Consider the following 26,280-nt stretch of genomic DNA (forward strand, 5'->3'; position numbering starts at 1 on the left):
TTCTGCTTACTTGATATTAACAGATGATAAAATATCACAAATAAAATTAAGTTCAATTTTAGAATATCTATTGATAGTACATTATGGCTTAAACTCCCTATAAGGAACAGCAAAGACAAATTTGCTGAGAGTAAAGACTGAAGAGAAGTGTCTGGAAGGAATTATGTAGCTCAAAGAGCTCAAGACTTCAGCATCTGACATTTTTACACTTTATCCAGTTTGCCTTCAAAGTGTTCCTTTGAGATAAATCTAATAGAAATGTTATTCCTTATTTTCTCAAGGAAAGATGAGTGGACACAAAGAGAATTAAATGAACATTCCATACTCCCCATTAAAGTTGTAAGCACAGGCTGGGAAAAAGCAAGTTGTCACAATTACTAATATAAACCAAGAGATTAAGCTGTTGTCCAAATCTGGTGTTGTACAAAGCAGGCAATTCTGAACAATAAGCTTTAAACTGGAGTGAAGAGACTTACCAATATCGATATTACTGGACTAATTCAGTGGAATGGGTGTGTGACTATTATTTCTTCTACCTACCAATTAGTAGGAGGAGAGAAGCATAAATATTTGATGAATATCATATAGAAAGTTTGTGGCATGTATATAGTTTATTCCAAAGATCTTAGTTGTTCTCAATGATCTGTTTGATTATATTCCAGAACTGTGACACAGAGGGAAGGACACCGTCTGGAAAAAAGGAAGTGTCCAAGCCTGATTGTGGATCAAATACAGCTACAAAAATTCTCTCCACCTCTTCACTCATTCATTCATTCTACAAATATTTACTGAGCACCTACTACTGTTCTAGGTGCTTGGGATACATGAGTGAATAAAGTAGTCCAAGATACCCTCATCAATCTACATTTTTGTACAGGATAAAACATAAATAATAAATACAATAAATGAGTAAATTATATGGTATGTTATAGAGTGATACATGCTTTTGAAATACAAAAAGTAGAGCAGAATAAGGGCTTTTGGGAGATCTGGGTAGGATTGAGGGGCAGCATAATAAAATTCTATCACTTATGTTTAAATGAAAGTCTTATATATGTGCACCTTGCATAAGCTAGGTTACCTCTAACATTCTTTAAAATATCAAGATTAAATGATATAATAAAAAAAAGTTCCAGAAATTCTACCTCTTGTTCTGTGAAATTTTAGAAGTGATTAACTTGAGAAGTACCTAGTACTATGTGCCAAGGCAATCAATTTCTAGTGAACCAATTAATTAAGATCTCAGAGTATTCTAGCAGTAAGTAGAAAATGTGTAATTTGGTTTTTTAATGATTTATAATCTGTTGCTAATAGTGACACCATTCAAGATTTCATACCAAAAGTAAATATACATAATTTGTATTATGATATCAGGATAAATGCCAAAAATGTATTTATATATCAACATTTATGCAGGAACTATATTTAATACCATATATCAGGATAGATGAACACTTATGTGGCTCCCAAGGTATACTTTAAGATCTGATTTTTGTTGTATCGATATATTGCTTTTCAGTACAGAGTCTATTCTTATGAGAAATTCCAGACATAATAGAATTGTGCCTCGAGTTTCAGACATTAAAAAAAAAAAAGTGACCACATGGGAAATGACCTAAAATAATATACTTAAGCTGATGAAAGTCAAACTGTTTTATCAGTATAATAACTGATAATATGATCCACAGATGGATAACACAGATTAAGTAGAAATGCCATAAGGCCACTATTGAATAGGGCAGGGGATTAGTGTCTTTGTACTGCATGCATGTGGGGATCAATTTTATGTTTAAACTGAAAGCTGTAAGAGACTTTCTTGAAAGCCACTTTAAACCCCATTCCCACCATTCATCTGGAAGCTGCTTTGTCTGAGCAAAGGCAGTGCTCATAGAAACTGCAAGTTAGCGCATGCCTAGGATAGAACATCAAAGTGACAGCACTCCACTATCGCTATCGGCACTGACAGAACAGCAGCAGTAATTCCAAACAAATCAGGCAAGAGACACTCAATTTCCTCAGACTTTGAGTAAAAATGTTAGTAGACACTAAAATATCCCGTTAGACATCCATCTTAGATCAGATTTAAGGAGAAAGGAGTGATGTTGGATGGACACAAAGAACTAAACTGGAACAGTTCACTTAAACATCTTAGATCCTTTCACAATCTCCATGAAGTTCAGTGCTGCCAGGGACCCATCTTTTTTTCTACATGTGCTTTTCTTCTAGAATACACTACTGAATTCTTCATGCTTTGAATTGACAGTGCTAAGGCAGAAAGTCTACTGCCTTTGGCCAATTTCAGTTTTTCTGTACTTTTATTTTCTTCAAGGGATCAAACATTTTCGTGAGAGTCACAAGATATTTTTAAATTTTTTTTTTTTCTAAAAATAAGATTGACTCTTAAGTGTCTTACTGAAGCTCTCATGCATCTAATTAACAGGTCAAGGTAAAAGCGAGAATATATGAGTCATTTTGAAAGCTCAAAGGTTATGTTAAAAACAAATGATTATCTTGGTGATTCACTAAGCATAACAATTTAAAATGTGAGCAAACACTTACATGCTACATTTCAGGAGAAACATTTTTAAAGCGATCTTCACTCTTACATTTTAATGACTAACTATGATCTTCTACATTATTATATCAGCTCAGAATGCGAAGTGCATTTACATTTTTCCTGGTATCTAATTAATAGCACCTATGTTATTTGATATAGAGAATAAAAAACTCAATTACTCTTACAGAAGTTTTTCAAGGCTTACTAAACTCTTTTTAGTTATTGTTCTAAATGCATGGAATAATCTTAAACATAGCAATGCATGCATGCAAAATACTTATATCTAGAACTTCAACAAAATGGACTCTTATAATGGGGGCTTATATCACTAGACTTTGATAAAACAGTAATTATGAGATAAGGTAAAAAATAAAAGTCACAGTTTTTGGAAACTGTTTTGGGGACAGATTTAAGAGATTCCATAAATGTGTCACCATGATACCCCATAATGGTTTATATATGTGAGATGGTCCTATTAGTTCATGTTGTTTTCTGAACCATATAATAAAAATAGAGGAGCACTGTTCCAACTGCAGAAGTTACTTCAGCAAGGTTGGAGGGTAACCCTCTCTCCCAGTAATTTAACTTATCTTTGTTAGGTCACCCCCATGAAGAGAGGAGAATCACTGTCCAGTGTTTGCAAATATGTGACATCCATGATTCAGGCTGATCTTATTCCACAATAAAAGGACAGATATATTAACATAAAAGAATGAAGAAATACTGCTTAAGTCTGCCTATATTATGATGTAGAATGAAAGAGTTCACTGCATACTCTGGTCAAAACCACTCTTTATAAACTTCGGGCAATTCAATTATTGTCACAGTATTTTAGCTTCTTTTTGATTTTTTGTTTGTTTCTTTGGAAATCAAAAGTTTCCAAAGTGTATGTACCTTTTTCTAGTTTTGTTTGTTTGGGCCAATCTCAGCTTAATGAGGAATAAACGAGATGTTTGAGTTTTCACCAACTGCAGCTTTCAGTCTTTCTCCTCTGCCGCTTGATATTTTAGGCACATCGCGTATCTTGCCAGTTCGGTTATTAAAAGTCTGTCTGGTTTAACACTTTATTCTCAAATTAAATTCAATCTTCTCTTCTCCTCCCTCCTTTTCTGTACGTGGACTTGTGTGGATTGCTGAGCCTAATCAGTAGACTCTGGATCTGCCCCAAGGGAGGTTTCTGGCACTATTTTTACCTACCTGTAAGGCTTCCTTATCACCAACTTTGGGACTTAGTTGCCAACTTCTAGACAACAAGACAAGTGCCACCGAATGTCCTGTTACATATAAATGATATAGCAATACATACATAGTGGTGCCCCTAAGGTTCAATTTAGAACACACTCCTGTAAACTTTCATTTCTCTCCATTCTGATACACTTGCATTTTACCTCCACCCCCAAAGACAGCAAATGTATAACAGTGAAGAAAAGTTGGATTACCATGGCTGTTACATCTGGATGTCTCCACGAGCCTGCCATTTTGATCGTAGCATGCCATTGCTTGGTAACGATATCCTTGACCACATTCCTTGATGTCTCCTTGTACCTTCATTCCCAGCAACACTTCCACTTTCCCCTCTGGCAAAATGCAGTCTGACCAGTTCCCCACAGGCTGTGCATTATACTTGTCACAGGGACAATACTGCGTCTCAATCAGGGGGTACAAATGAGAATTTTTACATTTTTCCTTCTTTTTACTTTTTCCTGTGGAGAAAATTAAGTTGGAAAATATCATCATTAATATCAAGCATCCCTAAGTTTTCTCCTTTCCTAAACATCCTTTATTTTTAACCGTATTCAACAGTAGCCTATAAATAAATGCTATTTTCCCCCTCTGTAGTGCTTTCTATGTAGGCTTTTGTTAGCTCTGGGTGCTTTGCATAGTGAAATTTCTCTTATTTTCTCACTTAAAAATAGCCCATTTTGAATAAGGCACTAACTGTTGTGCTGAATTTTACACTCCTCAAAATGATTAAAATCCTCTCAAATGATCATATGCTTTCACTGACTGGGGAGTTTGAGGTAACTGCACAATTCTCTCCTTTATAACATGTGCAAAAAAATGAAATGGAGAGAGAGAGTCACTGCACTGACCTGCACAGTTAAGTAACTCTTTTGTTAAGTCCGAATAGATGGTTTAGTTATACAGGATTACGATTCAGAAAGTGAGGTTTTTGCATTTACTTTTCTGATTGTGATTTTGCATCTTTCAGTATTTCTGAAAAATAATCACTTTGACATACTTGGTGATTAATGTAGGAAATAATAATAATCAAAATTAAGATATTTAATATCACAATAAAAATATTAGAAATGGTTTGTGAATAAATCGAAATAAATTCCCTTTTAAAATAAAAAGACCTTGAGTATAACAGTAATATGTGCCTGAAAAATATCATTATTTTAATTAGATCATAATTTATATTATGTCATATATGTTATATACTTTTAATTATACTGCATGTAACTAATTACATATGTTTTACATATATTTATCTCTAACTTTCATAAGCTGCCTTATATAATTTTCAACAGTTTTCGTTATGACAGCTGGATCATTTTACAACTTTAAATTCTGAATACTCTACTAGCACCAATATTTTTAGGTTTCTTTTGCCACTGACAATATTTTTGAGTGCATCAGAGTTTAGTTCAATATGATGGCTCCTGTTCCTACTCGTTATATTACAGCTTTTTGTCATTGTGACTACCTTTTAAAATGTGTTTTCAGGTACAGAATTAATGTCATATTTCTCATCTAGGATATGAAGGATAATCTGAGGCTGACAGTGAGAATGGCTTGAGAAAGTGAAGTGGCAACCTTTCCCCATGTTCCTAAAAAACTTTTCTCCAAGTACTTCACTGTCTGTAGGTAATCCACCAAAGGTACATGTTTAAACCAAATATTAATCTACCGCGTATTGTATAGGGAGACAGAGTTCAGTTTTCAAGGCTACCTTTTTGTTCTACTAAAGGTACACAATGCATCTGTCACTGCCAACTTACATCAAAATACGGCTCTGAATCCATTGTCGTATTATGTGTTAGTATAACAATAATAACGCATATCTGTGCATTTTCCAAATACATTGTCAGAACTATCTTGGCCTGAATTTTTACTGTGTTTTTCTGCCTTGACAAGTGTTGGCTTTGGCATCCCAATTATTCTTACCAACAATGGTACGCTTTCTGGTCCTAACTGCACCACAGTCTCCACTGCATGAAGAAAACTTGGACCAGCTGGTAAACTGACAGTCATCTTGGCAGGGGATCTGGCAGGCTTGGGTGAGGGCTGGCACGGGGCCTGCATACCGGAGACACTCATGGATACCAGCCTGTCCACCATCTTGCTTTCGACAAGTAATGGCTAAAGGAAAAGCAAAAAGCTGTTTATCATGAATCTGAATGTCTGTAATTACTCTGTAATTTAGGAATTAACCTAACATTTCTTACTCAGTCAAAGGAGTCCTCTTTTAATTCTTTATTTGCAGCAGAAATCTGGTAGGAGTGTTTTTAGTAATCACAGTAGTCATTAAATTGATCCTATAGGATTTTTAAAATAACAGATAACCCTCAGACACACACACACACACACACACACACACACACACACTTAGCAGTTTTTATTAGATGCTATTAAGGATTTCAAGTCTCATGTGGAATATACTTAGAAATGAATTAAGAGACAAATAAATAATACATGGGTTCTGATCATAGCTTATGTTGAACTAAACATATTCATGGTGGTGCTGGGAGACACCCCATACCTTTAATAGTTGTTTTCATACCGTTGTCCACTCTGGGATTTCTATACAGAAGGGTCTTAATGGCAGCAAATTGGTTGGAAGGTTTGGGTGGAGAGAGAACACTTATGAAACTTGTGAAGCTCCATTTGCATAGAAAGCATGTTTTTGTTTTTTAAATTACGCTCAAAGTTTGTTGTGATGGCTTTGAAGTGGTTAGTAGTTAATGGGAGGAGGCGGTGTCAAAGTTCCCCACTTCCCTGTACAAATTCTTCACACGCACAAAGAACAACCATGAATTTAAAATGAAGACAAAAACTTTTAGCAATCTTAATCTATCACATCATAATTGACATTTCCAACAATTACAGTATGGACTTTCCAAAAACAGTCTAATAATTTTGGCTTATATATATTATTTTCCCCAAGACATTGTTCTACTGAATTTTTTAAACCAAGTCATAGTTTTATTATGTTTTGAACATAAATGTAGAATTGCTTAAAGGTAGCAGGTCTTAATGAAAAAGAGTAAGTGATGTTTAAGTCCTGTTTCTCCCTCAGCCATTTCCCACTGTTGGTTTTAGAAATACTTCATTTTTTTATTGAGGAAGCAGATGAAACATTTAGACCTCGGTCCTGAAGTTAAGTCTTCACTGAACTAGCTTAAATGGCCCAGTCAGACTGACTCACATGGCACTTTCAGGTTTGTGGCCTAGGCTGACACTGCAGCTGGTCTCTGCCCTGCTCAGAATTCTATCATCAAGAAACTAAGATGAAGGAGCCTGGCATTTTGATCCTAAATTACAGTTAGGGCACACAGGGCCCCAGGTTGGACAAGACTCTCTGGATCTGTACACTAAAACTTAACACCCAGTAGTATAGGACTGTGTGATGGGGTGTGTAAAAAGATTTAACAATTTTAGCAAAGGAAGCCTTTCTCTGTGTAGGTGAACACAACTTGTCGCAACTGCTGTAGGAAAAGTTACATAATTGCGCAGATGTAGGTGAAAACTCACCTATTTCTTAGCTATAGATATCTCTTCGTTTAATATGCACAACATTGGAAGAGCCAATTTGTATGACTAGACAGCGGTCCCTGAAGTTTACAGATATGAAAACCTGGTTGAGTGGACTGTGGGAGCCTTTAGGAAGGTTATGTGACAGGAAAAATTATTAAGTGCTCCAAAGAGACTCTCACCACTTGGGAGAGGAGTTGTCTGGTGCACTGTGGTTATCAGACCGGCGTAAGGTAGAGGCTCTCAAATCAAGCTGCAGATGTTAATCACCTGGATAGCTTTCGGAACAATGTCTATGCCCTTGCTAGACTCCAACCTTCTGATTTAACTGGTTGAGGACAGGGTCCCAGGCATTAACATCTTTTTAAAGTTCCCTGATGATTCAAACACGCAGCAGGAGGTAGTGTATTTCCACTGGCAACTGAAACACCTGGAATGCTGTTAAAGTTGAAGATTCTTAGATTCATTCCGGAGCTCCTGAATGAGATCTCTGTGTGTGAGGTCAAGGAAAATGCATTTATTTTCAAGTTGCTCAGATGATCCTTATGCACATTCAAGCTTAAGGCCTATGAGCCTGAGTATTCGAGTCACTAGGATATGTCTACCTGAGACTTGTTACTAAAACTGAAGGTCCTTTGGTACCCCAATCTCCCTGGCACTGTGCCAAGCTTTGGGAAATAAAGGCTGAGCGTGTAGGAATGAACTAAGGGGAGCTTAAACTTGGAGTACAAGGAGTGGACCAAAAACAGCATCCATGTAGCTTGGAAGAATGTTATCTGTGGATTGGTATAGGAGGAATCCATAAAATGCAGTATATTAATAAGCTGACGTGATTTTGCAATTCTCTCTACACTTGCTTAAACAGTTTATACATAGTAAGCTCTGATAGTTTGTGGGCAAAGTTGCCCAAGGATGTTCAAGAGGAAGGATGGATAAAGAGGAAAATATGAGGCTTTTACTGATCAGAGTATGGAGGAACCTCAAGAATGATTAATTTGGAAAATAAGAAATTTGACCATCAGAACTCTAAAGCTATGAAGAGGGTCACACTGTTTATAACTGAAAGAAAACTACAAAATTAAATTTATGTTCTTTGAAATAAGCCTACCTTTATCTAAGCATTCCAATTTGATTCTCTGAAATAGAGACTTGACTATAAATCTTTTAAACTAAATGAAATTGCCTTAAGTTCTCCATTAAGGTTTTCTCTCTAAGGTTCTCTTTTATAAATTTTATTTCATAATTGCTCCAACCATCGTCACATTAAGGGACACCAAAAAACCAAAATAAAATAAAGTAGAACCACTATCAATACAATTCCAGAAACGAATTTCTTCTGTGCAAATCTACACCATTTACATAAATCTAAAACCTATATACCTGCAGTACGTAAAATCTCAAAAAGTATCTCAAGTAGGTGAAAAGAAACGATGTGTAAAATTCCCAGATCTGTACTCAGAAACCCACTCAGCACGTCACTCCCCTTATCTGAGCATTTAGACAGAGTACCTGGAGTGAATTACTCATGCAGTGTGATCCAAACAAGTAGCAATGGTACCATTTGTACAATATATTGAAGTTTATCACACATCTCAACTTGTTTCTATTCTGACTTGGAGGAAATACAACAATTCAAACACAGGAATGTAATCTGAAATGAACTTCCTGCTATTAGGGTGAAGAAAACATAAATGTTTGGAAAGGAAACCATCTGGTCTCTCAACTTTATAAATCTTAAAAATCATTTTTAAGACACTGAAACCAGGGTGGTTTTAACTGTAGAAAAGATGCGTCATCCTAAGCATGGTTTCCTTGCACACCAGAAAGCTACACATACCCAGACAATTGTATTTGTATTTACAGGTGCAGGATGCAAATCTTGTGTATAATGATTATGCAACTTTTCTTTGGGCTGAGGCCTTGTCAGGAAGAAGGGCCAAAACCCATGTTGCCCTATGGATGAATTACCATGAAAGCGTCTTAGTGAGGTCGGCATATATCAAAATAATTATTTTAAAGTAAAAATTCCATCTTTAACACTATGCTGATTATATCCATCTGTTTTATTTAAATTTTATTTTATTTATATGAAGCACAGAAGTTAAGGGTCACGGACAGGCTACTTCCAGCAGGCTGAAAACCTAGGAGACATTCATATGACTACTTTGTGGCTTACTTATAAATTAAGCTAGGCAAGCTCAGCCCATCAATACTGAGGGAACGTTGGAAAGATGAGCAAGAAAGCCAGTTTCTTCAACAAATAAATGCTCTGAAAAAGGGAGCTCAAATTGTTAGATTAAAAGTGACTGAAGAAATATTCTAGCCAAATGCAATGTGGAGACGTTTACGAACCCCGATTTGAACAAACTGATTGTAAACAGGCATTTTTGAGAAAACGGGGGAAAATTAAACGTGGTATGAATATTAGACATGGTATGAGTTATTCAATTTTGTTTAGTGTTATAATAGTACTCTTGCTATGTTTAAAAATATTAGGTATTTATGGATGATGTATATCTTACCTGGGAGTTGCTTTACAATACTCCAGCAAAATCTCTTTAAGGGTATGAGGAGTGGCAGATGACCAAGAGTGACAATATGTTAAAATCTGTTGAAGCTGTGTGAGTGATGACTACACGACTAGTACTCATTACTACAGTCTCTCTACTTTTGTGTATCTTTGAAACTTCCCATGAATTTAAATAAAAATGATGTAGAATAAGTAGAGTCAATTCCAGAATGTTTTCATGTCAGTTGAATTTTGAGTTATGTTTTAAAGAGACTAATAAAGGTTCCTGAAATGAAAGGGAATAGATAACATTGGTTTGAGCTAAAAGAACATGGATATCTGTGTTATGCATATATGAGTATGTAAATGGAAGGCTACCGATGCAGCTCTGAAGTAAATCTAATAGAATTCAGAATGGAGTTGCTCGTCCTCATTTTCTTGAAGAGGAATGAAACGCCCTTATTATTCAGGATGCACAAAAAGAAGGAGTTCTATTGGTCTGTGGACTGTCCTTCGGCATGCAAGACCATGTTGTCATTTCGTTTGAATAATCAGAGTGAAATAAATGAGTAGATCTAAAATGTGCACACAGAAGTTCATTGCAGGAAACAGAATAAGATCAATGCCCGAGTGCAGTCAAAACTCTTGGCTTATTTGTAACAAAGAGTTCAAGGAGCTCTGAGACCTTATTTATTAAACTGAGCCATATTAACACGGTTTATCCCACAGCAACAGCATCTGGGTAGCACTGGAGACAGAGTATGTTCACCAGACTGAGTAATTAGAGGAGTGATTTTTTTCCTATGGTGTTACAAAAAAAGTGACAATACTGAGAATGAATCACGTGGAGATAAAAAAGAAAAAGCTTAATGTGAGTGGGAACTAGTTACCAAGAGACCTAATTGTGCTTAGAAATAAGACCAAACCTATAAGTAATGCAAGAGGGCTCCAGTTGTTTACTAGGTGGATTTAATGATCCTGGTCTTTCTCTGTGTGGAAGAGATTTTCACTGACAAGTTTGCCAAATTACACTTCCTAATTACAATTTGTGAATGTAACTCTGGCAGAAGGGAAAGAAATGCACTTTTCTTTCTTATTGATCCTAATTAGTTACCAATGATCTCTAGTCTTATTGATGCTTATAATATATGCAAAAGTCCTTCTCTGGGGACTTACTAGGAAATAATAATCAGCTCCCCGTGGAGTAGCTTAGACCAAGGTCAGCTAGATCCTTGATTGGGATCTGGAAAGGGTTAACTGCATCACAACGAACCAACTAACTGGGCATTGAGGAACCATCACAAAGACAGACATCCCGGTGTCAAGCTTATTTTATCAGCTATTTACAAAATAGCAAATGCTAATCATCATTTTAGGACAGGGCTCTCATAGAGAGATAAAACAAAACCAAAATCCCCAAATCAGCTAGAATGCTAATAGTCACAGAAAATTAGAGGAAGCCATTTAAAAGTAGAAATAATTCTAGAAGATTTAAATAATAGCTTATATTAATGAAGAGTACAAAAATATTACACGGTAATTAATAAGTATATTAGCCCAAAGAAGAGTTTAAAAATCACGTCTGTGCAAAATTTCTTTAAAGCAAGCTCTTTGACTCTTTTTACCTAGTTCTTTTTCTACTTCCATTATTTTCATTCCTATTATATAACGATCTCTGAAAATTAACAGATTAATGTGAGTTACTGAGATAAACTGGCCCAGATATTCTGGGCCTAACTTCAATAATGCCTCTAAGGTATAATCAAAGTGAACCAGAATTTAAGCAAAAGAGTGATGCGAAAGGTGTCAATATAGTTTAAGCTACTTAATTTAAGCATAAGATTTAAGCATATTTGCTCACAAAAAATAACGGCATAAATTGTAGTTAAATACTTATATCTCACATTCTACAAATTCACATGGATTTAATTTTGGTGGAGGGAAACTTAGAACTTTCTTTTTCATTCCTAGACTTTCCTTGAATAATCTTTTTAACGAATAAGTGATGTCGGGTGAGGACTCCCAGGACCAGGAGGGTCCCTGCCATGTGAGGCATATAATTAAAGTTTCTTTTCTTTTTTCTGTGGTCTGGATTTGAGAATACATCTGAATCAGGCTGGCTTCCACATAAAGAGATTGATGTCAAATCTTAGTGACAGGTTAACATTACAGTGGACATTCCTTGGCAGGCAAGGATACAGAGGGGGTGGGGGATTACGATAGGTAGGGTTGGCCCTGGGGATTATTAACTCTAGCTCCATCTAATTTATAGAAAGTACACTTGGCAGGAAATAGCATTAAGATCAACACAGAGATTGAGCAAGAGTAAATTTGAAATTATTTTTATAACATCCCAGCATCTAATCGATGATATTTTTTCATCATATTCCTGGTATAAATATGTCACAAAGTAATAAACGGTGGAATTAGTTATATATACACACACACACACACACACACACACACACACATATACACATTTTAAGTAGTAGTGACATTGTCCTTTAGGGCAGTCATAGAGAAAAAATAAGTAAATTGTCCAAAATTGTCATTAATATGGGCCACCTCTTTTACTTTGAATGCAAATGTAATGATAACTCTAGCTACGGCTAGTATGGCTATGTTTCAGTGATATAGTCACTGACCAATCAATAACTTAGCCCTCTAAATGCCATCTGAATTGTAGAAATGTGAGCAGAGAGAAGAGACAGCAGAGGTTACAGTTCCATTAAAAGTTTATACACAAGTGACTTGAATAGCATGAAGCAAACAGAACCTGTTTATACACTTAAAAATTAAATAGATTGCGGACATAACTTCACGTTATTTGCATTTCTTTTACTGACAATATTATAGGAAAGATGCCTATTTCAAAAGCCCTCTAAAATTTCCCTGTGAGATTCAAGAATGGTTTAAGTTTTAAAATTGCAAAATCCTGTTAATTCCATCTTTAAAATACCTCTTTCTCCTCTCTCTTTTTCATTCTTATACCATTAGATAAAATTCCCTGGAATACACCATCCTCGATATTCAAAGCCTTGCTAAAATTCTTTACTATTTCTAACTTCCTATTGTGTTCTAACGTAAAGCATTTCCACAGAAAGCACTTTCACATAGTTTTGAAATACACAGAATGTAGACTTGGTCAAGACTGCATTCACTTGACTGTAGTAGAATCTTCCTATCTTCTTATGCCTGGGTTATTCTAACTCAGTTGTGGGTAAGGCTGATTCTCAATGATTTGCTTTATACCGAGTGCCAGTGCTGAGATGGTAAGCAGTTACCATTAGTGACTCATTAAAGAGACTCTGGGAACATAACTGCCTCCCAGCTCCTTTGAAATGCATCACCAGGGATAGTTCCTACACTTGGAGCAATCATGCTATTAATAGTACTAAGAGTAAAAGTGAAAGTCTGTCTATAATGGCCACTTTTTAACAGGTGGCTAAAAGTAGGTGCAGGTGACTCAAAAGGAGAACAACAAGGATGGCTTGCTAGAAGCTGGTAGGTAAGTTTAGACTTATATTTTTTTTTACTAACAGGGAAGGTTCAAGTCATTTTAGAGAAAACAAATCATAAAAGGTGACCTTGTAAGTGTTCTTCTGAGTGAGGCATAGTATATGAGACATACACTATTTCTTTTCTACGCATACTTAGTAAATTAACTCCTTTTTTGGTTCCTATGATATTTTTATTTAACTGAAGAAATCTAAATTATCATTTCAAAATGTAGTCCACATCAGAATGAAAGCCAAGATAAATCCTGTTCTTTCTGAGCCTTGAAATGCAGTGTTTTACAATTACAGCCCATCTCAATTCAAAAGCTAAATTTGATCTGTTTCAAGATTTCATAACTCCAGTTATGAGAAGATTCATACAGAGTGTTTGTTAACCTTCTTTAAAACAATAATTCCCTGTGCTATACAAGCTGAAAATACTGGAGTTAAAAATCATATGATCATCTTTGACTTAGTTAGGTCTACCTCTGCTGCTATTGTCTGCTACTGAGTCCTAAAGTTATTTTCCTCTATTGTATGTGGAAAATCCATTTATTTTTACCCATTCCGACTACAGTGGTTCCAATCTGAGCCCTTATTACTTCAACCTTGCATTGCTACAGCAGCGTCCCGGCTGGCATCCAGACCCATGTGTCTTATCTTTCTAACTTATTCTGTACATGGTGACAAATAAAACACTGCTTTCATCAGGTCCTTGCTCCTACCACTTATTGAACAAGGTCTAAAATACCGATCCTGACATTTATAGTCCTCTACAAAATTACCCCAGGCTCCAGCTCACATCTTCAGAGGTTCAATCTACCCACTCTTCTGTGAACACATGTAATGTTTTTGTTTTTCTTACCTCAAATGCTTAACTTACAGAATTGCTCTCATTTTGTATTCTTTTCTCTTTTCTACTTATTCTAACATTACGGTACAAGTCAAGTCCCAGCTCATCCTTTAGATCTTTCTTAAGCTCTTTAGCTTCAAATGACTGCTTTTGCAACGGGCTGGTTTAAATTTTTAACTCATACTTGTTGGGTGATGTTACCAGTGATCTCATTTCCCTAAACAAATTAAATTCCCTGGGTTGAACATCTTCATCCCTTCCTGACACTCATGGCTCTTTCTACACAGTCTTCTGAATGCAGTCCTAGTTATGTGAGTGCCTGAAATCAGAAAGTCTGAAGCATTAGAGAGGAAGGGGGTAGCTCCTCCACAGTATTTGCTGACTGATATTAATCCTTACTACACAATTATTTTAGTTATTAAAAAATCGCACAAGTCGGCATTTTTAAAGTCTCTGACTGGATAAGGGCAAAGATGGGAATAGCAAGAGTCTGACAGGTCAATTATGCAGAGTTCTGAAAACAGCCATGACCATCAAAAAAAATAATCTTTTGCCTTTTTGCCATTAGTAAAGATATCTCTACTCTCTTAATTCTCTCCTTTTCATGTTTCCATAGAAATATAGGCTCTAAGAAAAAAATATTTATCAAGGCAACAAAGATTATCTTCATATAGAAGTTAATTAAAGGAGTTCTTCTGAGTATATTTATGCATATATTACTTGTTATAATGCAACTTTCTCTTCCCAGATATCCCATAAGATTGCTGATAGAAAAAGTAGTCTGACAAATACGGCAAGATGAGGAAGCATTACTTAGGTACAGGCAGAGGAAGAGGCACCAGTAATAGGAAACCAAGAATGGGAACCATCAAAAAGGCAGGAGAAAGTGGCACTGAGTGAGCCAAAGATCCCTGTCACAGTGGAGGTGGGTAGATATTACAAAGTAGTCACCTAGGATGAGAAATAAGCAGAGGTTTTCAGATTTGGAAATGAAAAGATCACTGGTAATCACAAAAAGAAACATTTTTATACAGATTGTGTCAAAAAACAAAAGACCCGTGTTAATATTGTTGCTTTTATGCCTACAGTGATCTATGCACACATTCACTGAGGGCATGATCTAACAGGAAGGGGAAAGGAATTAACATTTAATGAAGATTTAATATGTGCAAAGCGCTGAGAGGATCATTATGTTCTCAGCCTCAGAGGGAGGAAATAAATAAACCAAGGTTGTGCAGTTAAGTAACAGAGTTTGAAACTAAAGCTGTTTTCACACTTGCGCAGCTTCCACCACATCTTAGATTTCCTCCAGTGGTATTCTACAAAAATATGGTTTTCATCTTTTTACCTAACTTCATGTCACACTTTGCTCCCTGGATATCATCTGTGCATAGACTGTAGAATATGAAAATTGGAATAATCCTGAAAGATCATTTGGTCCAGCCCTCTTTTCTTTTTTTCCCCATCTAAATAAACTGATACCCAAAAAGGTAAAGGGATGAATAAAACTCACATTGTATTACTGAACAAACTGGGACTAAAACTTACGTTTTTTGATTCCCAAACTCACGCTTGTTTTCATCATAAACTCTATGTAGGGGCCAAATTGTATGCAAATGTATGCTTGATTCAAGGAGGAATTAGCAAGGCATGACAAGAAAGTCTTATATCCCTCAATTTCTCCATGAATGGTTTCAGATGGGGAGAATGACTTTCAATTCTAAATACCTAAGTCTCTATAACTGTGAAGGGAGAGTTATTTTTTAGCAGATGCGGACGGTGGAGGATACATAATGAAAAATAAGCACATAAAATAAAATCCTAAAAATCACTAGATAGTTAATATTAATTGTAAACTAAATGTTACGTTTCAAATGAAGATTCCTAAAATGACTATCATAATGGAAGATTTTTTACAAAAAAGAAGCTATTCTTCACAAATTTTTAAAAAGCAATCTTTTCACTGTAAAGAAAAGGGGTCCCGGATCAAATCAGCAAAAACTGGAATCTAATTCTGTGTGTTCAGAGTTCTACAACATCATCCAACACATAACGACAAATGAGGGTGCAGGGCATGTTTTTATGAATTAAAAAAGGTAGTTGTGTATTCAATTACATATTCAGCTACATTTTAGATATGTAGCAAGAATTACATTCTAAAACTCAACATGAGTAAAAAGAATCATGTACTCTTTACAGACTGAATTTGCTACATGTATAAATAACATGTTCCAAAGCTTGGAATGTAAGTATTATCCATAATATCTAGTAAATAATCATGGCAAGTTGGAAACATTTCCATCACTCATTGCTGCAAGAAACCATGTTATCTAGTAGCGTCGACAGATTGCAATCCACATATGGCCGGTTTAGAGTACATAAATCTGCCATTTAAAAATCAGTACTAAATATGAACAGAATTGGGGGTCGCCATGACAATGACAAGGATGTCGTTACTGAGAATTTCTGGGAAAGTTAACCAATTATATTACATTTTATGCATGCACGTATATAATGCATATGGGCAATGATGTAAGGATCTTATTGATTGTTAAGGTGACAAGCAAAGTGTTATGGAATCCCGTGAGCCAAAAGCTAATTACAAAAACAACAACAAAAAAAAGCTGCAGTGTACAATCTATGTCGTTAACGCTTTCAAGAGCTTGGTCTGATCATCTTCTAGATATGAATGAGGGGAAAGTTTAACCAGAGGAGTTAGGAACTAATGTTAAAGAACTAAGGACACAATTTAAAAAGTCAGGTTTCCGTGTTCTGGTGTAAGGTAGAATGGGTGGTAGCAGATTCTTAACTGCTTTGCTCTGTTTGCCTAGCATAGCATCAAAATGACAAACTCTTCAAGCTAGTGGTTAAGTTAGTGCTGTTGGAGAAATGCAAAGCAAATCAACGTGGAATGGGGCCTCCCACCTCTTGCCTGCCGTCCGGGCCCACAGCCCTCCTGCGCTCCAGGGCTGTCCTGTTGCACGCTCCAAGGGACTAACTGGCACCTGCGCCATTTGTGAGTCTTCCACCTACAGGGAAAGAACAGAAGCCTCATAGAGAAGAAGCAAACATACTAGTAAATCACAGAGACACAGTGCCAAGGAAGCATGACTTTGACCACTGCAAACAGGACTTTATTTGACAATGCTGATGAACTTAGTTGCAGGGCGGGAATAAAGATGTAGACATAGAGAATGGACTTGAGGACATGGCGTGGGAGGGAGAAGCTGGGGCGAAGTGAGAGGAGCACCGACATATATATACTACCGAATATAAAATAGCTAGCTACTGGGAAGCAGCCGCATAGCACAGGGAGATCAGCTGGGTGCTTTGTGACCACTTAGAGGGGTAGGATAGGGAGGGTGGGAGAGAGACTCAAGAGGGAGGGGATATGGGGACATATGTATGCATACAGCTGATTCACTTTGGTGTACAACACAAACTAACACAGTATTGTGAAGCAATTATACTCCAATAAAGATCTATTTAAAAAAAGTCCTATCTAAATTTAATTTAGATCTTCATCAAGGAATTATAAAAGGCAGCACTAAATATAAAAGTACTTCCTATTGCAGTGGAGACAAGAGTCCATCACTGTCAAGTTCTAAAGGAACAGACTCTACTGATAGCATTTAGCCTTTTTATTTATTTTTATTTCTTTTTTGTTAAGGCTGCACCATGAAGCATGCAGGATCTTAGCTCCCCAACCAGGGATTGAACCCGTGCCCCCTGCAGTGGAAGCGCAGAGTCTTAACCACTGGACCGCCAGGGAAGTCCCACATTTAGCCTTTTTAATGATTAGGACTGCCAGCAGATGTATCCAGATAGTACCAGAAGTGATGTGTTCCACTTTAGAAAGGTATATTTATTTTACATTCAAGTTATAAAATTGCGTTCAATGCATGAGCCTTTTGTATATATAGTGCTCTTTTGATTAGCACTGTAGGGGTAACTCAGAAGCTGCAATTTATAACACACTTCACAAAAACAAATCCCCCAAATAAATAAGTTTGGGCTAACAGTTAATGTTCATCATGAAAGCATGCAGTTATACTGTTTGTCATCTCAGAATTAAACACAGATAAATTAAGATGAAATATTTGCCATCAATTTCATCTTAAGTTATTATTTTGGGATCACACATTCCATTGGCTGATGCCATAATATTTCATTTGTTGTCAGGACTGCAATTATTCACCACATCAAGTTTCAATTAAGTACTTTTTTTAATAGTTATGAAAAATTTTTTTTCTAATAATCAAGATGATGACATATAGCTTCAATAACCGTAATTTTCCTTGAGGTGGCCACACATGTTCAACAAAACAGACATCTTACTAACATCACTGAGACAAAGATGTCATTTCATGACCCAGAATGCCAGCATTTATGAGGAACAGGTGCTCTTTGGAGCCAGGGGAGGAAGGCTTAGGCTATTCCTGTAAGCGAAAAGAACTGCTTCCAAAAGCATATGTTTCATAATTATTAATCACTTTTCTGCATTTTCTATAGATTATATCAACATAAGAAACTCTTCAAGCTCCAAAAGCTTTTAATACAGCTTGGAAGTTTACGCAAGTATTTGTGTCCCTGGAGATGATTTCAGTAGCAAAGCAGCTCTTTAAAACACGCAAGAGATGGGACCCGCAGTCATAAACATCCTCAACTCCCCTGAGTCTGCGGGCAGTGTTGGCTTCCTTTTCTCATTGTCAGAAAAACCATGAACCTGAAGTATTTTGCTTAGTGCATCGCTCAGAAGGCTTTTCCTTCACTCCATTACCTGTAGCTTTGGCACACCTGAGGGGCCTCGCAGGCCTTCTCTTCATAGAGAGGATCCGTGCAGTCCTTGCCTCCATTGGCTGGCAGCTGAATGATGACCCGGTGCCGAGTCTGCTTCCTGATTCCGGAGTCCCCTGGAATGAGGCAGCTTTTTAACCTCTGTTCTCTGCACTGATGAAAGAATCTCCAAATACCAGCCTGTGTGAAGAAATTACATTGCTTCCAGCTCCATGTGCTTTGACATCCCTGACTGAGAGGCCTCGTCTAGTCATTTCCTAAATTCTCCCGAAGACCACTTGTATTGAAAGCCAATCAATGTATATTTAAAAATGTGAAGAACGGAGAAAATAGTTCCATAGTTAGCTAGTCTTCCTAATGCTCACTTACAATGTAACTGCTCTTTTGTATGCTTCTTCCCCCTTGAGAAATATGACAGATCTAACTAATCTGTTTTTCTCTGCCTTAAGTTTATTTTCATGCCGTTTCATATAGCCCTGTTTACCACATGGGACTCATACACATCTAATGAATCTTTCTTAGGAGAATATATTCAATGTTTTAATGTGAAATTCTATTTCTTTGTTATTCACTTAATTTGAAATGTATAACTCGTAAATTATTCTAGTCATTTATTATTCATGTTAAACACTTTAAGATCTTTAATTCAGGTCACATCCTAAACATCCGAGCTGTAAGTAGTGAAATGAAAGTCGTTTCCTCGAGGCAGAATTTTTAGAGAAGCATTCAAAATAGCGATAATTACTATAAGTAGGTTACTCCAAATTATGTTACAAAAACAATGGCAATAATTAAGATTTACCTTCAATGAAGATATCAAATTGACAATATTGCTGATATAAAGATGCTCAGAATTTTTTAGTATGAGAAACAGATGATATATAAGACTTGACAACTTTAATAAAATACATACTTGACAACTTACAATATATACACTTTAAAGATGAACAGCCATATGTCATGAATTTGCTTACAAAAGAATTCCCTAAAGAATTACTTTACTAGAGTTCCCCTGATGCATTTACATGTTTTCTCAAGATATGTAGACTACAGAAACAGAGAAATTTAGAAGGGTTAGCAGCCCCTAACAGTGAAAGTTTAATCAGAACTGAAATGAAATATCCTTAAAGTCATTGTGTTCGTAGAAAAATATGATTTGACAAATAGAAGTTTCCAGTAATGGAACATCCTTTGACATGAAGTCAGGATATCCCTCAACACAGTCTGGCCACTGACTCCTAGCAGCGTGACTTGAAGATTCCTATATTAAATGGGAGAATGGATCAGATTAGTGATTCCTAAATGTCTGACTACACAGGAGAATTTCTTTGAAAAAATAAAAACCAAAAACCAAAAGCAGATTTCTCGGCATGTACCCAGAACTACTAAATAAGAATCTCTTGGGAGCTGGATGTGGGAATCTGTGGATGTGGGAATCTGATTTTTACAAAGCTTGCCAGGAAACAGTGATAAACAGCTAAGTTTGAGATCTACTGGAATGACTGACCATGGATGTCCCAATTTAAGATTCTAGAATTTGCATGTAACTTTTTAGGATTATTCCTATAGTGCGGGAAACCTGTACTGTTAATGACTGCATTAGCTATTTTAGTGAATAGTTGGAATACTACAGGTAATGAAGTATGGAACTAGGGGGTGGAGGTAGTGGGTAGCAGAGAGTTAAAGTATTTGGAAATATTGTCCTAGACTTTTAAAAACTGTAGCAGTAATAGTTTGAATGCCAGCTGCAGCTTTTACATATTAAGAATAATTTATCTAAGAAAGATCGAAGAAGTGCCAATAGGACTTTTAATAAAATTGGTAATGCTATCTCCATCCATTATATTGTTCAATGACCCTTATTTTAAGGCCCATGTGATAAATTCCTCTAATAATTTAGAGCTAGGAAAAATCTTGTTTCCCTTGACAATCCGTTAAGAATGCACTGTGCTTCTGTTTTTTGCTTTGTTCACCAGAATCTCAGAGCTAATTTTCTTCTCAATTGCAGGAGCTTACCTTAACTTTGATTTTATATTATAATTTTTCTCTTCTTCTCCCCTCCCTCTACCCTATTTACTAACTGACTCCATGCTTTTTTTTTACACTATTATCTATTATTTTTCCTTTTGTTTTATATTTATGCTCTGTCTTTAATCTTTTTAAAAGACTATAGAAACTAAATGAACATTCTTATCATTTGTTTAGCACTGGGGGAAGGCGGGAGGCGTGTGTTTGTTTTTTAACAGGGAAAAGAGGGAAAGACCAAAGAGGAGCAGGTCTTTGTTTCCCAGGTGGTCGAAATTCTTAAGAGTCAATAACTCTCCAACCCTTTTTAACCTGCAGATAAAAAATAGACATAGAATTGAGGCCAAGGGATCCAAAGACTAGAGGGGACAATGAGAGCAGCATCACTGGCACCATATAGACTGAAGCTCCTGGTCATTAACTACCTAAATATCACCTGGTATATACCCAGGGCTGTTCAGATTTGGGAAGCAGCAAGCAAATGTTAGTGTTTCAATTCTACTTTGTTTATTGACTTGAAAGCAAAAAAGTCACCTAATATAAAACTCTGAAACATTCTAGTGCCTTCTCATCACAATCTCCACAAGTTTGTACTTGATATATAACGCCATGATAACTCTTTTCACTTCCATAATAGATTCCACAATGGGAATCCATTTATTCTTATAAAAAAGTTCAAATACCTTAACCTTGCACAGCCCACAGTAGAGAGATTGTGACCTGATTAAAGTGGAACATTCCAAAGCCATAACACCTAGAGAGGAAGTTTAATGGGGTTACACAGGAAGTGTCATGACATCCATGCTTCTACCCACTGGGAGGTTTGTTTCTTCTCAGATCGCAGTTAGCAAATTACGCGTACACTCAAAGAAACAGCACTTTCTACCAGTTACAGAGCCCTCAAATCAGTGTGCAGACAAAGGGAAAGCTACAGTACATGTTAAAAAATAAATTAATAAAAGTGGAAGGCTCCTAACTAATAACTTGAGTTGGCAAGTGTGGAATTTTACAATCTTCAGAGTTTCCCACATATATTTACACCCAATTTATTGTATGAGGTGGGGATACATACATAATTTCCATTTATCTTTGTGTTTTAGCACCTAGAACAGTGGTCACACAGCGTAAAGTCTTAATAAATGTTTGCTGAATGAACAAACACATTTATTTCACTTCTTCTCAACTGGATTATAAATTAGCATTTTCTTTTCCTTTATATCCATTTCCTTAGAGTATTATGCACATGGGTACTAAGTCTGTTCTTTAGTATTAATAAAAAAATAAGGTATCATTTTGTTCATTGGAAATAATAAGCACAGGAAAAATAAAGGAATAATCCTATAGTGTTTATACTTGACAATACCTACCTAGGATAGGTAGAGAAAAAAGGGATTATATATTCAGAAAACATTTATGTGGTAATGGGCCATAGAGACTCAGAGGATATGTAATCTCTCACTCACCTACAGCACTTTTTAGATATCTTAAGACATTCAAGATAAGTTTCACTGGAGAAATTCCTTGATGGAAGGATTTAAAGGACAGGCAAAACTAAGATGGGTTAAGCTGGAAGCGAGGCGGATGGCAGGCTGCAGCAGCACAGTGAGGAAACTGAAAGGGAAACGTTTCATGCAAGAAGTCAAATGTAAAGGCAGTTATTGCACCTTTGAGGGGTAATTCTAGCAAAGTGCTGTTTGAGGGCATCAAGGTAGAAAAGATGCCTCTGCAATATCCCTGCTAGCTGTCAAGTCAATAAATTTAGCAAGAAAAAAAGGAGCAAACACAATTTGAGCAGCCAAGTGTATTATTTGATCAAAAGTATTGATTTTTTAAAGATTAGAGTTACAAATAATTTATATGCATAAATATTTTCCATCTTTAATAAAGCCCTTTGTAAAGATTTATGAAAATTTGGAAACATTAACAAGTACACTGGTTTGAGGATTAAATTACTTTCTGTTCAATACTGATGTTTACCAGCATTGATTTTTCAAGGCACATCATGAGAGAGGGCTGAATAATATTTCAAATTACTCTGCTTGTTCTTCCTGGAATCCTAAGCTACTCTGTCCCATTTTCTGCAATACTATACTGTAATTTTACCTATTTAAAGTGACTTAAAAAGGAGGGTAGCTCTACATTTTCATAAGTTCAAACTCTTACAAAATGTAGATTTTACCTACAGAATTAAGTTTAAAAGAACCACCTCATTCCTGAATTAATTTTTGTTTGCTATCATCTATCCTTGAACATTCACATTTTTAAGCATTTTTTAATTGCACACAGAAGTCAGTGTAATTTCAACGAAGCTTGCCTTATTTCCATTTCATACCAAATAATGAAAAGCTAACTACATGACCTAAATACTTTCCACATATTGCAACATAATTGAACTTCTAAGAAAAAATGCTTTCAATACATCAAGTTAAAACATTTACCAGATTCTGACCATATGCACTATGTAGTGCCTTTCCTACAGGAACTTATAATCACTATAGACAACAAATAATGTAGCTGTAGCTGAACTACAGTTCACAAAGCACAGAGTACTCTACCATATGTTATTTCATTTTTGCCACATAACAACTCAAAGATGTTATAACCAAGGCTTGCAGAGATTAAGTATCTGGAGAGATTAAGGTCACTTGGCTGCTTTGTGGCCAAGATAGGTGTCCAAACCAGATCTGCTGATTCAAAGTCCACTGACTCCATTATACCATGAAACTCACTACTCATTTTTATGTTCGAAAACTAAAACCTGTGTCCTACTATATATGAGTAAATCTAATTTGGTCTTCTACAACCTGCCTCTGTTCTCCTTTCCAACTTCACATCTTGACTCTCCTCGACACACTCCAAGCTCCAGTGGGTTGGATCCCACTTTCTTTCGAACAACACATCTTTTTCATGGTCACTAAGACTTTTCCTGATGCCTTTGATCACTTGGGATTCTTTTATGCATTCTCTCTTTCAAAAAGGCCTCTTTTACCTTTTTTTTCAACAAGATTTTCCCTAATGTCTGTTCCCTAATATTTTCCCTGTCTCTTCCTTAGAGCTTTTCCTGTTTTACCACTAAATCTCGTTATTGAATCATGTAAGTCTTACATTAACTGATCTATGTAGAAGAGTTCTACATTTTAAATGAGATCAAAAGCTTTTTTGAAGTTCTTCTCTGCGGGGCCATCAATGTGCTAGTTAAGTACAGTAATCAATAAATTAGAAATGCAATAAGTATTTATGCATATCACAGATGAGTATTAATTTAATAAACACATGTACAGTATTCAAAATCTATTTGTTCCCTCATCTATCTGCTAACATTTTTTCTTTTTTTTTTTTTTTTTTTGGCGGTACGCGGGCCTCTCACTTTTGTGGCCTCTCCCGTTGCGAAGCACAGGCTCCGGACGCACAGGCTCCGGATGCACAGGCTCAGTGGCCATGGCTCACGGGCCCAGCCTCTCCATGGCATGTGGGATCTTCCCGGACCGGGGCACGAACCCGTGTCCCCTGCATCGGCAGGCGGACTCTCAACCACTGCGCCACCAGGGAAGCCCTGCTAAAAATTTTTTTAAGTGCCTTGTATAAGTTATCACAGTTTGTCACAAAAAATTTTCTGTATTTTGTAAATGGTCAGAGAAGAGTAAATCAGCCTCTTAGAACTGTAAAAATCATCAGCAGAGATCAAATTAAAAATCATGCTACTTGATGAAACTTCACCCCTATTCATTAACTCATGATCCTCCTTCCCCTTATTTATCTTTCTTCTAGCATTCATCATTGTCTGATTTATGCCCTGGCTTATAGTATCATTGAATCTAGAACTCTTCAAACCTGATATTTTTCATGCCATGCACAGCAACCCAATGGAATGACTTGCTCAAGATCCTACTGTAAGTGAAATCACTGAGACCAGACCCTGGGGTCCCTCACCTGCACCATGGATTCCCCTGCCTCAAGACTTTGACCACTGTGGCTGTCCGTGCTCACTGGCCATTTGGAGAGTGGATCACTGTGGGGGCCCAGATCCCTATATTAGCCTCTAGCAAGTAATTGATGTCCTTTGAGAGAATCAGGAGAAGAAAGCTAAGGAGAGATTGGTTCAAGATGGTGAAGTACAAGGACGTGCTCTCACTCCCTCTTGTGAGAACACCAGAAACACAGCTAACTGCTGAACAATCATCGAAAGGAAGACACTGGAACTCACCAAAAACAGATACCCCACATCCAAAGACAAAGGAGAAGTCACAATGAGACAGTAGGAGCGGTGCAATCACAATAAAATCAAATCCCATAACTGCTGGGTGGATGAGTCACAAACTGGAGAACACTTATACCACAGAAGTCCACGCACTGGAGTGAAGGTTCTGAGCCCCACGGCAGGCTTCCCAACCTGGGGGTCCAGCAACGGGAGGAAGAATTCCTAGAGAATCAGACTTTGAAGGCTAGTGGGATTTGATTGCAGTACTTCTACAGGACTGGGGGAAACAGAGACTCCACTCTTGGAGGGCACACACAAAGTACTGTGCCCATCAGGACCCAGGAGAAGGAGCAGTGATCCCATAGGAGACTGAACCAGACCTACCTGCTACTGTTGGAGGGTCTCCTGCACAGGTGGGGGGGTGGATGTGTCTAACCGTGAGGACAAGGACACCGGCAGCAGAAGTTCTGGGAAGTACTCTTTGGCATGAGCCCTCCCAGAGTCTGCCATTAGCCTCACCAGAGAGCCTGGGTAGGCGCCAGTGTTGGGTCACCTCAGGGCAAACAACCAACAGGGAGGGATCCCAGCGCCACCCATCAGCAGACAAGTGGATTAAAGTTTTACTGAGCTCTGCCCACCAGAGCAACAGCCAGCTCTATCCACCACCAGTCCCTCCCATCAGGAAACTTGCACAAGCCTCTTAGATAGCCTCATCCACCAGAGGGCAGAGAGCAGAAGCAAAAAGAACTACAATCCTGCAGGCTGTGGAACAAAAACCACATTCACAGAAAGATAGACAAGATGAAAAGGCTATGTACCAGATGAAGGAACGAGATAAAACCCCAGAAAAACAACTAAATGAAGTGGAAATATGCAACCTTCCAGAAAAAGATTTCAGAATAATGATAGTGAAGAATGATCCAGGACTTCGGAAAAAGAATGGAGGCAAAGATCGAGAAGATGCAAGAAATGCTTAACAAAGACTTAGAAGAATTAAAGAACAAACAAACAGAAATGAACAATACAATAACTGAAATGAAAACTACACTAGGAGGAATCAATAGCAGAATAACTGAGGCAGAAGAA

The 26,280-nt window shown here is 36.9% G+C and overlaps 1 protein-coding gene across 1 annotated transcript in view; it reads right to left on the reverse strand.

Moving 5' to 3' along the window:
• The window catches only part of THSD7A (thrombospondin type 1 domain containing 7A), a 262,845-nt gene that overhangs the window by 51,699 nt on the left and 184,866 nt on the right, over positions 1 to 26,280 (reverse strand). The window contains exons 10-13 of the mRNA XM_089917089.1: positions 18,955 to 19,087; positions 17,100 to 17,203; positions 5,729 to 5,923; positions 3,997 to 4,260 (exon numbers count right to left, since the gene is read on the reverse strand). Of these exons, the coding sequence (XP_089773215.1) occupies positions 3,997 to 4,260; positions 5,729 to 5,923; positions 17,100 to 17,203; positions 18,955 to 19,087 (696 nt within the window). The remainder of the gene's footprint in view (positions 1 to 3,996; positions 4,261 to 5,728; positions 5,924 to 17,099; positions 17,204 to 18,954; positions 19,088 to 26,280) is intronic.

This window comes from Delphinapterus leucas, chromosome 9 (genome assembly GCF_059928025.1).
Source record: "Delphinapterus leucas isolate spDelLeu-1000000601 "Yukka" chromosome 9, BTC_Dleu_Yukka2, whole genome shotgun sequence".
Taxonomy (NCBI): domain Eukaryota; kingdom Metazoa; phylum Chordata; class Mammalia; order Artiodactyla; family Monodontidae; genus Delphinapterus; species Delphinapterus leucas.